Source organism: Sebastes fasciatus, chromosome 15 (assembly GCF_043250625.1).
Source record: "Sebastes fasciatus isolate fSebFas1 chromosome 15, fSebFas1.pri, whole genome shotgun sequence".
Classification (NCBI taxonomy): Eukaryota; Metazoa; Chordata; class Actinopteri; order Perciformes; family Sebastidae; genus Sebastes; species Sebastes fasciatus.
The window spans coordinates 4511520-4525240 of record NC_133809.1 but is presented as its reverse complement, the minus strand read 5'-3'; the positions used below and the strand labels follow the sequence as shown (position 1 = coordinate 4525240).

Below are 13721 nucleotides of genomic sequence, written 5' to 3'. Positions count from 1 at the left end.
GTTCTGTGCGTGCCAGTTTCCTGTCTTGTGCTGTTCTGTGCGTGCCAGTTTCCTGTCCTGTTCTGTGCGTGCCAGTTTCCTGTCCTATCCTGTGCAGCGCGCAGCAGTTTTCCTGTCCTGTGCTGTGCACGCCAGTTTCCTGTCCTGTGCTGTGCGCGTTAGTTTTTTGTTCTGAGATGTGCGCGCCAGTTTCCTGTCCTGTTCTGCGAGCGCCAGTTTCCTTTCCTGTCCTGTGCTGTGCACGCCAGCTTCCTGTCCTGTTCTGCAAGCTCCAGTTTCCTGTCTTGTGAGCGCCAGTTTCCTGTCTTGTGCTGTGCGTGCCAGTTTCCTGTCTTGTGCTGCATGCATCAGTTTCCTGTCCTGTGCTGTGCGCGCCAGTTTCCTGTCCTGTCCTGTGCGTGCCAGTTTCCTGTTCTGTCAAGAGGACTCAGAGTAACTTACTTACGTTAAAGATAACAATGACAACAATAGTGCTTGGGAGAAAGAAACAAGGTGATATTTTGTTGAGACTAGAATGACTTAAATGTTCAATATAAACTAATGACTAAAAAAGACTAAACATGTCAACAGTTTTCATTGACTAAATACATTTCTTTGACTAGGATACGACTAAAATGCCGAGACATTTAGTTAACTAAAACTTGACTAAGGGAACAGGACTAAGATCAAGACTAAAGGAAACAAATAGCTGGCAAAATGAACACCAGGGTGCTTCTGCACATTAAATCACAACAGTGTGAGTCTTTGGCTACGAAGTTGTGTTCATGAAGAGACCTTAATTAATAAGTCAAAGCACGATTCATTAAAAATGGGCCTTACAAGTGAATGAGTGAGTTAAAATACTTCCAACAATGTTTAACCATTTTTAGAAATAAAATAAATAAAAGTGATACATGACAGAAACAAAGCTGCTTTCCACATCTTTAACCAGCTGTTTAGTTTACAGTTATTCCCATAACTATACACTATAAATACACTGAGGGCCTAAACCAACAGTACTATCATATCAATATCACGGCATAACACTGTAAGTACCTTCAACACATGCATGGTGTGAATCATAAACTGTGAAAACTAAATAAATGATCAAATCATTGTCTCTAATCTGCACGATGGGTGGCAAATATTTGCAGAGGGAATTTCTCAGTGCGTCGTTTCTTAGCAGGAACAAAGCAAAATGGCCTCTTCTCAATTTGGGGCAAACACTGCCTGGAGAATGGAGACAAAAGAGATGCTTAAACCCCGTCGGTCTAAGGGGGATATCTTCACCTCTCTTCAGAGACTCCCTAATTGACACATGGGGATTGGCGTGAAGGACCGGGGACAATAGCTCCATTGTTTCTCTGTTTTCTGAATCAGAAGTCTGTCAACTGCGGTGTCTTTGCAGGGAGCTTGGCTTGCCTCCAAACTTCAACTTTCTCTCTTGATATTTGCCGAAAGCCTCTCCCGGCTCAGCTCGTCTCTGCCTGTGGCACTGGAGGACACATCAGCTGTGGTAATTTTTTCAGAAATACATAATATATTCTCTGAGAAAGGGATTATTTGTCTCAAAGTGCAGGATGAAGTGTGAAGTGTGTGGAGTATAATTTTTGAGGATGTAAAACTGTTGAGTTACATATATTTTGTAATAAAAAATAAGAATGATCTCATTGTAACGCTGCGTAGAAACTCCTGATCAGTAAATTGAACATTAATATAGAATTATTTCACAACTTTGGGCAACATAGACATCTTATTTGTAGATGATTTCCTTGAAAATAAAGCTCAGTTTAAACCCACGTAGATATGAATTAATTTTTCCTTATTCTACATGTTTAATTGTATGCTTTCTTGTAGAAAAATTACACATTTTTGCAGGTTAAACTGACCACCTGTGCACTGACTAAAATGCATTTTATTTAATTAATTAATTGGAATTGTATCAACTGAACACTGTCCTTATTTGTACCAAATGACAGGAAATTATAACCTGCAATAAACCATTACTGTGAACACTCCTGTTTATAACAAAATGTTTGCAGTGATATTAATTAATTTCTTCCTTTCAAAGAGCTTGCAACAAATCATTGACAAATAATGTAAATTACTTTTTTAATTTTTTTCAGTAAAAAAATCTTCTAAGAAGTCACATCACTCCTTGAACACTAATTACTGATCTTACAGGAAGAGAAGCTGATTTAGTGTAATAGAAGACGGATTAACATTGTTTTAGTTGGACGTGACTTTGGACTTAAGAGTAAATAGGGTCAAACTTTTAACTAATAGATATCACCGTGAAACTTCCCCAGTTGATTGCTTAAATTAACCCAATTCTTTTTTTGCATTACAAGTTTTCTGAAATTTGATGTTTAAATATACAAATGAGTCATTCTCTTATTAAATATGGGCTAATTTGCAGAAAGTCACAGAACAGAAATGTGAACATTGGATAAAACCAGGTTCAAAATTCTTCTTTCATTTTGTTGACATATCAGAGTCAAATGTTTTTACAGACAGGATTTTAGGTATCTCTTTGTATGTATATAATATTTTAACTAATAGATCAAATCTTGAAACGTCCCCAGTTGATTACTCACATTAAGACTATTATTTTTTTATTACAAGTTTTCTTAAATGTTAGGTTTAAATATGTTAATGAAGCATTATTTAATGCTAACTTTTGGTGAATTCAGGAGAAATCTGCCGATGTAAATAGACAAAGTAGTAAAATAAACACCTAAATGTGTATTTTGGATGTTTTCTTTCCACTAGTCTGAAAGAAGACATGTTCAAAATATCCCAAAATCATTAAATCATCAAAGATTAGTGCATGAAAAAGTATGTTTTTGCCTGGGGTGTCTCGCCATCATCATAACGAAAAGGAGAATCAGTGTTAGACAGTGAAACTTAATGAAGAATGAGTCAGACTGGGTTATAAATATGTCAAATTTGAATCATTAACATAAACATGTTTCTGGAGAACAGGGTCACTTGAGTTTACAAAACTAAACTTCACAGTAAAGACCTGATGCATGTTTTGTTGTTGTTTTATACAGCTGGTTAAGAGGCTGCATTGAGCTGAAATGGAGTAGAAGTAATTAAATACGAGATTAAAGTAAATCTATGGGTGTGCATTGACCTGATAACGAAGGCCTTAAATACACTAGTGCCCTATTTGAAAAAGATGCATGACAATACAATAGAGACCACATGATATTTATTAATAGTCACAGTTGAAACTGCCTGTAAGCTTGATGCACTGTATAAAGATAAAAAAAAAAAAAAAGACAAAGCCATTCAATGATTGTCACACTGAATCCTGAGAGAAACCATGATATAGCATATAGTTTTTAATATATATATTTATATATTTATGACATTTGGTGATACTGTGTTCGGCGCGTTTTGTCATTTTAATCAAACTATGTTCAGAAAAAAAGTAGAAAAACAATGCCTATTAGCATAAATAGCATAAATAGTCACAAACTATTTTTTTGTTTTATAATTTACAAAAATACACATTTATATAAAGTCCACATGTATTTACATGAGCCTTAGTGCTGTGGTTTCAGTCAACATGGAGGATATAAAAAAATAAGGCGAGCCCCATCTCGGATCATATTTGTTATTAAATCAATTACTGCATTTGGAAACGGTCTGAATCGACAGGTGAACCCTTCAGAGCAGGGCGTCTCATAGGAGGGTTGTTTTTTGAGGTAATGGCGGTCCCATAAAAGGCAACTTTGGCAGATTTGAGTTGATTATGAATATGAATAAACAGCATATATAATCAACTGTAAGAATTTGGCCGCTCCAAAGAAATATGGGCAAGATTTGGCAAAAACTACATTTACATTTTGGACATGAACGAGTGGCTTTGACTACAAGAATATAGAAACTTTCTGTTGAAATATCACAAAAACAAGTGTTCAGTGGTTGTCTTACTTTGCAATTATTTTAGTTTGAAGAGCAAAGTAGGAGCTTTGATATAATAATAATAATAAAAAAGAGAGTAAAAAGATAAGTGCTCATTTTTGTTGCCGGCTGTTTCCACAGTTTGAGTGCTTGTCAAGTTAAATCACCTAAAAATACTAAATCTAATCTCTCCGTGAGCTGATCAGTGAAGGGAGTGTTCATGACGCAGAGAAGCACGCTCTGCTGAAATGCATGTACGTCTGCATGTGTGTGTGTGTTTTGCACGGAGCAGCGAGTCCCTACGACAGTGTGGTGAATCAGCTCCTATAGCTCTGTCCCTTCTCTGGGGTAAATAAGGCTGTTGACACTGAAGCTGTTGTAGAAGTGACCGTTGAACTGTCCGCTCTGCCCGCCGCCAAACGTGTTGTAGTACACTCCACGGTTGAAATGCAAGCCCTCGCCGTGCTCCGACGCCCCCGTGTCCTGCCCGCCGTGGTTGAGGTGGTAGGGGCTCAGGGCCGTAATGTTCCTGTTGGACAGCTCGTTCACCAGCCCCAGGGACCCCTGCCGGCCGGGGGCCCCCGAGCTGAGCGTCGACATGCTGCTGTAAAAGTTGTTAAAGCAGGGAGCGGCCGAGGCCAGTCCGCCGGGCGGCGAGGACGACGACGAGCTCTTGTGGCTCTCGTTCATGGCCTCCATCTCCGGCGAGGGCGGCCCCAGGAGCGGAGGACTGTCCGAGGGCTTCAGCGAGGACGCCCCCGCTGCCGGCCTGCCGTCCTCCACCTTTGTGGCCCCGGCTGCCACCGATGACGCTGCTGCTCCTCCCGCGCTGCTCGGATCTGAACGTCTTTTCCGTTTCCGGCGGAAATTTCCGTTGTCAAACATCTTTTCACAGTTTGGGTCCAACGTCCAGTAATTTCCTTTTCCTGTAATTAAAGATGAGACACAAAACATGTTAGAACTTAATCAGTTTTAGCTGATGGGGCCTAATATATCCAACTTATATAGTCTAAATAAAATACAACATTTCTTTTTACTTAAGTCTTCAGCCTGTTCCTTTAAAAATATGACTCAACACATTTCACAATCTGTCATAGCAAACTTATATCCCATATTATTAAATGATTTGTTATTATGTATCTCATATTTCTGTCTGTTTACTGAGAAGCCAGTTTTGAGCATTTTCTGAAATGACTGAAGGGAACAATAATAATTATAATTGCAGTTCAGGTTCAGATTAAAAACAACATTCAGTCATGTTCGAGTCCAATACATGCACTAAATTGTAGACAAAATAACACTGTAATAATCAAGTAATATTTCTAGGAAAATAATATATATCTGTACTATTTAACAGGGACCCTTTAATTGTGTTGTTTAAAATGTCTTTGAAATTATTTCAATTAAATGAATCTATAGGAATTTATCTGTATTAACCTTTGGAAAATATAAATTATTATATTTATTACAACAGCTACAATATCTGTTATATTTTAATAACTTGTTGCTTTAATAATAAAGTAAGTAAGTAATAAATTAAAAGATTACCATACAGCATCAGATAATGACATTTATTTTGAAATTTAAGACTTATTTAACCATCATATAATTGATAAGTTTCTATGAAAACTATGATTTAAAATGTTTTTCTTTTCTTTTTTTATATTTTAAGGGAGCCTTTAATTGTGTTATTATATTGGGTTGTTTAAAATGTCTTTGAAATTATTTCATTTATAGGAATCTATAGGAATTTATCTGTATCAACCTTCGGACAATATGCATTACTATATTTATTACAGTTGCTTTAATAATAAATAACAAAGTAGGTAAATTAAAAGATTAATACACAGCATCAGTTGGTGAAATGTATTTGACTTATTTGACCACACATATAATTGACAAGGTTCTATGAAAACTATGATAAAAAAAAGTTTTTTTTTCTTTTTTTCATTTTAAGGATTCAGAAAACAATGTCACTTTATTTTGTACCTAATTTCCCCTCTGTTATATTTTAATAACTTGTTGCTTTAATAATAAATAACAAAGTAAGTAAATTAAAAGATTAATACACAGCATCAGTTGGTGAAATGTATTTGACTTATTTGACCACACATATAATTGATAATACTCTATGAAAACTATGATTAAAAAACGTTTTTCTTTTCTTTTTTTATATTTTAAGGACTCAAGAAACAATGTCACTTTATTTTGTACCTAATTCCCTCTCTAATTAAACCACCCTGACACTCCCAGGTGAGTAAACTGAACCTCAAAATACTGATGCTGGTTTACAAAGCACTAAATGGTTTAGGGCCAAAATATATTTCTGATTTCAGACCTCTCAGGTTCATCTGGATCAGGTCTGCTTAGTGTCCCCAGAGTCACAACTAAACATGCAGAAGCAGCGTTCAGTTTTTATGCACCAAATATCTGGAACAAGCTCCCAGAAACCTGCAGGACCAAGTCCAACTCTGAGTTCTTTTAAATCAAAGCTTAAAACGTTCCTGTTTGCTGCTGCCTTTAATTAAACCAGATAATGATCTTATATACTGCACTAGAGCTTTTACTCATGTGTTATACTCTATTTTAGCTTCTATCCTAGCTTTTTAACTTGTTTTTATTTTCTAATCTTTTATGTTTTTATAACTGTTTTAATTATGTCTTAATGTTTTTTTTGCACTTTGTCTTAATGTTCTTGAATGTTTATGTAAAGCACTTTGAATTGCTCTGTTAATGAAATGAGCTCTACAAATACAGCTGCCTTGCCTTATGACTTTATTATCATAATATTACGACTTTTTTTTCTGGTAAACTTATGATATTATACTGAACTAGAGCTTTTAATCTTGTGTGTTATATTCTATTTTACCTTCTATCCTATAGCTTTTATTTGAGCTTGTTTTTATTTTTCTAATCTTTAATGTTTTTATAACTGTTTTAATTATGTCTCAATGTTCTTGAATGTTTATGTAAAGCACTTTGAATTGCCCTGTTGCTGAAATGTGCTCTACAAATACAGCTGCCTTGAATGCATCATATTGTTTGTTTATTAATAACATTTCCCCCCCTGGTGCGTTCACGGTACCTTGGTGAAACGTATTTGGAATTTAATATTGCTAAGACTTATTTGACCACCATATGAAAACTATGATTAAAAAATGTTTTTCTTTTCGTTTTTACATTTTAAGGATTCAAGAAACAATGTCACTTTATTTTGTACCTAATTCCCTCTCTAATTTAACCCCCCTGAGACTCACAGGTGAGTAAACTGAACCTGAATGCAACATATAGTTTATAAATAACATTTCCCCTGGAAATTATTTCATTTAAATGAATCTATAGGAATTTATCTGTATTAACCTTTGGAAAATATAAATTGCTATATTATCAAAACAGCTACAATATCTGTTATATTTGAATAACTTGTTGCGTTAATAATAAAGTAAGTAAGTAATAAATTAAAAGATTACCACACAGCATCAGTTAATGACAACTTATTTTGAAATGTAAGACTTATTTGACCACACGTATAACTGATACGATTCTATGAAAACACTAAATGAATGCAGAGCTGTGGATTGTTTAATGGCTGTTTTAGGTTGTTTTATAATTTTATTCTCAGGTATTGTCTTATTTATTGTAGTATTTATTTAGTGTACTATTTATATTATTATTATATTTATATTATTTTTAAGGGCTGAGAGAGAGCCAGGGTAAAATGCATTTCATTGCATTTCACTGTACTTTTAAATGCATATGACAAATAAACTTGAAACTATTGTTTATAAATAGCATGTTCCCTGGTGCGTTCACGGTACCTGGGTCGTCCTCGTCCCTCGGAACCTTCTTGAAGCAGTCGTTCAGAGACAGGTTGTGCCGGATGGAGTTCTGCCAGCCGGCTTTGCTCTTCTTATAAAAGGGGAAATTGTCGGCCACATACTGGTAGATCTGACTCAGAGTCAGCTTCTTCTCGTGTGCGTTCTGGATGGCCATGGCGATGAGAGCAGAGTAGGAGTAAGGAGGTCTCACCAGCTTCAGCAGCTCCTCCTGAGAGGCGATGGACAGCCAGCCCAGGTCTGGACCTCCGAACCCAGGTGAGTTGGTGGTGATGAACTGCCGCTGCGCTCCGTAGGACGGCGGGATGAAGGACGGGTTGTTTCCGTGCAGGTAAGAGGACGCGGAGGAGTTGACGCCAGGTGCGTTGATCCACAGGTACGGGTTTGGAGTCGATGCGTAATCTCCGAGGCCGTATCCGGAGGCTCTCTGTGCGCCCTGCAGGCTCTGGAGGCTCTGCAGGCTCTGCTGCTGCTGCTGCTGCTGGTGGTACATGCTGCTGAAGCTGTCGCAGTATACTGCGGCCATGTCAGGGGCCTCCTGGGCAGCCTTGGGTGGAAGAGAGGAGGTGTGGTGCTGGTTCTGGTTCTGGTGATGGGACTGAGGGTCCAGGGAGTTCATCACAAATCCCCCAAAAGGAAATGCTGCTCAGCGGTTCAGGTGGTGCAGCAGCAACAAGTGTCAGAGAGGATGGAGGAGTTTGGTGAGTTTTAATAGCATAAACTCTTGACAGCAGCCACATCCAGACACCAGATGATTCCCAACAGCCAATAGACACTCACACTGAGGAACAGGGGGTGTGGTTCAACAGAGAGTTGATCATTCAGCAGGAGAGAGAGAGAGGGTCAAATCCTCCTGGAGAGACACCACAGACTACTACAGACTCCTGCTGCTGCTGGTTCACATCCTCTCTGAGGGCTGAGATCATTAAACCTCAGTCAACAAACAACTAACCTGCAATAATAACTTTTACAATATCAGTTTCCCTTGTTAAGTCGTAATATTAAGAGAAAAAAGTCATATTATTATGAGAAAAAAAGTTGTTATATTACGAGAAAAAAATCATAATATTAAGAGAATAAAGTCAGAACTTTACGAGGAAAAAGGTTGTAATATACCAGACGAAGGTCTCTCCATGAATCAATGCTGATCCTAGTGTTGGCTTTTCCTGCCTCAGCCTCCCGACGGCTGAAGCAGGAAAAGTGCGTCGGTGCCAGGGCTGAAGCAGGAAGAGAAACGTTATCGTCTCCCGGCTGTGCCCGCAGGAGAGACGATAATGTTTCTCTCTTTTACCTTTTTCAGATTGTTTAGACTTTTTTTGCAGACAGTTTTTCAGACTTTTCTTTTCCAACATTTTTCAAACTTTTTTTTTCAGACACTTTTTCGGGACATTTTTCAGCCTTTTTTTTTTTTTTTTTTTACCTTTTTCCAGACATTTTTCAGACTTTTATTTAACAGACATTTTTTCAGACTTTTTTTCCAGCATTTTTAAAAAAAAATTTTAGACATTTTTTTCAGACCTTTTTCAGACCTTTTTTTACGGGAATTTTTTTTTTTTTTTTTTACCTTTTTCAGCTTTTTAGAAAAAAAATTCCAGACATTTTTCTGATTTTTTTTTTTTCAGACAGTTTTTTCAGACTTTTTTTTCCAGACATTTTTTCAGCCTTTTTTTCCAGCATTTTTCAAACTTTTTTTTTTAGACTTTTTTACCTTTTTCAGACATTGTTTAGACTTTTCTTTTGCAACATTTTTCAGATTTTTTTTTCAGACACTTTTTCACACTTTTTTCAGACATTTTTTCAGACTTTTTTGGGACATTTTTATTTTTTTTTTTACCTTTTTCAGACATTGTTTAGACTTTTCTTTTGCAGAATTTTTCAAACTTTTTTTAGACATTTTTTTCCAGACATTTTTCAGAATTTTTTTTTTCAGACAGTTTTTTCAGACTTTTCTTTCCAGACATTTTTTCAGTCTTTTTTTCCAGCATTTTTCAAACTTTTTTTTAGACATTTTTTTCAGACTTTTTTTTTTCTGACATTTTTCAGACCTTTTTTTTTTTTTTACCTTTTTCAGACATTGTTTAGACTTTTCTTTTGCAACATTTTTCAAACTTTTTTTTTCTCACATTTTTCAGACTCTTTTTTTCCAGCATTTTTCAAACTTTTTTTTAGACATTTTTTTCAGACCTTTTTTTTTTCCAACATTTTTTCAAACTTTTTTTTGCTGACATTTTTCAGTCTTTTTTTCAGACTTTTTTTTTACAGACATTTTTTTTGACATTTATTTCAGACTTTTTTTTCAGACCTTTTTTTTTTTTTTTACCTTTTTCAGACTTTGTTTAGACTCTTCTTTTGCAACATTTTTCAAACTTTTTTTTTCAAACTTTTTTTTAGACTTTTTTTTCATACCTTTTTTTTCTGACATTTTTCAAACTTTTTTTTAGACATTTTTTTCAGACTTTTTTCAGACCTTTTTTTTTTTTTTGTACCTTTTTCCGACTTGTTTAGACTCTTCTTTTGCAACATTTTTCAAACTTTTTTTTTTCTGACATTTTTCAGACTCTTTTTTTCCAGCATTTTTCAAACTTTTTTTTAGACATTTTTTTCAGACCTTTTTTTTTTCCAAAATTTTTTCAAACTTTTTTTTTCTGACATTTTTCAGTCTTTTTTTCAGACTTTTTTTTTACGGACATTTTTTTTGACATTTATTTCAGACCTTTTTTTTTTTTTTACCTTTTTCAGACTTTGTTTAGACTCTTCTTTTGCAAAATTTTTCAAACTTTTTTTTAGACTTTTTTTTCATACCTTTTTTTTCTGACATTTTTCAAACTTTTTTTTATACTTTTTTTCAGACTTTTTTTTTTACGGACATTTTTTTCAGAATTTTTTTTTTGTACCTTTTTCGACATTGTTTAGACTTTTCATTTGAAACATTTTTCAGACTTTTTGGGACATTTTTTCAGACTTTTTTTTCCAACATTTTTCAAATGGGTATGTGAGTCATGCTCACTTTGCCTTGTATTTTCACATTGTCATACTGTATCTTCAGATGGATCAACTACATTTATTAAAAGGTATAATATGCAGGATTTTTCTAAAAAAAACAAAAACAAACAATGTATAGACTGATACTAAAATAATCCCTCTCAATCATCGCTTCTGATCCACTAGAAGTGTCTGTATCTACAGAGATCTTGCAGCCTTCTGCCTGGATTTTCTCTTTTCTTCTTATTTTGCTGTGTTGAAGAAGTTTCTGGGTTTCAGCAACAAAGTTTTATTTCTCTGATTCACATTCATGTCATGAGCTTTACATCAGTGGGTCTGTGGGTTTCACAGGGGTGACAGACAAAAGCAGGCAAACTGGATCAGTTCAGTGGTTTTATGGGAAAGTTGCAAAAACTTAAGTCACAAGGCCTGCAGGCAGATAGGTGACAGAGTTCCAGGAAACAAACAACAGATAGGTAACAGCTGCTAGAAAGCAGATGGCAGCAACTGGCAAGGAAACAACTGTATGGAAAAGGTCCGGTTATAAATTGCAGGGCTGATGAGGGAAAGTGGAAACAGGTGAGAGAGCAGGCCGGGACTGTCCGGTACCTGCAGGGCTGATGAGGAGAGTGGGAACAGGTGTGTAGTTGGGAGGAGATGTCAGGTGACCGGCACTGAGGGCATCTAGTGGATGGATCGAGGATGGCAGGTCTGGGGAGTGAGAGGAGAGTACAGGCCAGGGGGGGGGGACAGAGATCCAGGCCAGGCAAAAACCACCAACCAATCAGGAAGTCCTCATGACAGTCAGTGGGCCACAGTGAATCTGGTGTTCAGCACTCTGTACAAAATTTAAAGCTGTAAATTAAAGTTTAATGCTATGAGGCACCGAACCATAGACTGTATATAAAGATGGACGATGCGTCTCCACTTCCTCCCACTGTACAGAAGTGAAGCCAAAATAATAATAATAATAATAATAATAATAATAATAATAATAATAACAATAATAAATAAATAAAATAAATAAAAAATAAAATAAAATAAAAAATAATAATAATACAAAGAGAAGATAATAATAATAATAATAATAATAATAATAATAATAATAATAATAATAATAAATTTCAATAAATAAATAAGTTAATAAAAAAAAAATCATCTTGAGATTTTGAAGTCATTTGGAGCCAGAGTCTGCGCAGTAGTATATATTGGGAGGTGGAGCCGCGGTATCGAGGTCAACCGCCCGAACCAATCGCGGGCCGAGCATGGACGCAGCTTGTCAACGAGAGGGACTCACGGCTGCCAATCATGACGTCTCACCCCCTTTTTATAGCATCAAATAACAAATTAAAACCAAACGTATCATAAAAATACGTGGAACAAACATCAGCGTGATAAGAACTACCTAAAATGACAGAAACCATCTCAAGTGTATTTGATGTGCACTTTGACTTTAATATTTGATCTTATCCATCCAACATGAAATACTAATTAAGATTAAGGTTACTACCGATAACTAGAAAATGTATTTCCTCCAAAAAATGTAGTGTGAATGCTGACAGCTGAAATAAATTTCAAAGCGTTTCTGGAAATAAAGAAATGTGAAATGAAATGCCTGAAAAATGTTGAAGCACAAATACACTGCAGAACAATCAGGAGTCAAACCAGTAACTGATCAGTTCAAACCAGGAGTGCAGACATTAGGAATGCACTTTACGTTCTGCCACCGGCGACCCCTGAAGGATTGACATTTAAAAAACCTGTTATCTGCCAAAAACATCCTAACAAATATATTCTAATCCAAATATTGATTCTTTCTCACAATAGTGTGCTTACATTTGTTGTTTGATGAATGAATGAATATTTTGAAATCAGGTTTACTCACCTGTGTTTTATGATATAATGATGGTGATTATGTGTAACAATACATGCCAGTTTGATGTACGCTACATTTCAGACCACTGATAGCTGAAGCATCATTATCTTTTTGACGTGCATTAAATGCTAAAGGGTGAAATTAAATGACATGTATTAATATTGCTGTCTGTCAAAAAGGGGCTCAACTGAAAATTGCTCGACGATCCAGACGCCCGGATCTTGATCCTTATAACGCTACGTATCCTCAGGCCAGAAATGAAAAATCAGTTTCTTTGAAGACTTTAAAACTTGTTTTGTGGTTAATTAAAGTGTCTGGAGAAAAATTCAGACATTTGCTTTTTATCTTTTCATCAAGGCTTTTCTTCCATGATTGAGTTTCCAGTTTCATTCAGACGAGGATCTGCTGGCTGAAAAGTGGGTTTATTAATACGAGAGATTACATTTTGTTTGACAGAAACACTAATAAAAGTACATTTTAAACCCATGGATGAGTGAATAAAGAATGTACTTCTGTCACTATGCATCAAACTGTGAGCTACTGAATTGTTACACCATACGTTAAGTACAGTCCTACGAGTCTTAAATTTGACTTCTGCAAATCAAAGTAACATATTTCACCTGCAGAGACCGCAGATTTATCAAACCAGCTGTCTGATTTGATGAGTTAGATTTACATTTTAAATAAATTGAGCGAAGTTGCGCATTTGAGACTTTGGAAAAGCAATTTGACTTACTAATATTAACTCAAGCTCCACTTATTTGCTTTTTCCGGGGCTTTCGCAAGGTCTTAACCCTCCTGTTGACCTCGGGTCAAATTTGACCCGTTTTTATTTAATCATAAATATGGATTTCTTAAATCTAATTGCCCCAAAATAACATGGATGGTTGCCTATCAAAACAATATTCTGACTAAAAGTTTACATATACCAGTATGTGATAATACATCAACATTATGTTCCTCTGATAATAACTTTAGTCAAAATAATTCACAATATCTGCTTTTTCTTTTTACCAAATTTTTTTTTTATAATTTCACGGAAATTAGGTTTATTAACCTTAATTTCCCCCCAAAAAGTGTAAAAGTTGGCCAAAAAGGTGTAACACAGAATTGGGTGATAGTTTATATTGTAT

At 35.6% G+C, this 13721-nt stretch overlaps 1 protein-coding gene across 1 annotated transcript; it reads right to left on the bottom strand.

Moving 5' to 3' along the window:
• Nucleotides 1–3179: 3179 nt before the first annotated feature.
• foxi2 (forkhead box I2) lies at nucleotides 3180–8485 on the bottom strand. The gene is made up of 2 exons (XM_074661446.1): nucleotides 7713–8485; nucleotides 3180–4820 (listed from the first exon to the last, which is right to left on the bottom strand). The coding sequence occupies exons 1-2, from the start codon at nucleotides 8347–8349 to the stop codon at nucleotides 4219–4221; spliced, it is 1239 nt and encodes a 412-aa protein (XP_074517547.1). The 5' UTR covers nucleotides 8350–8485; the 3' UTR covers nucleotides 3180–4218.
• Nucleotides 8486–13721: the final 5236 nt, after the last annotated feature.

What these genes read in the sequence shown, in the direction of transcription:
- foxi2 (XM_074661446.1), bottom strand. Translation starts at nt 8,349, where the DNA reads ATGAACTCCCTGGACCCTCAGTCCCATCACCAGAACCAGAACCAGCAC. An exon ending in GAGGGACGAGGACGACCCAG is followed by an intron (nt 4,821 to 7,712) that starts GTACCGTGAACG and finishes CTTTAATTACAG; the next exon opens with GAAAAGGAAATTACTGGACG.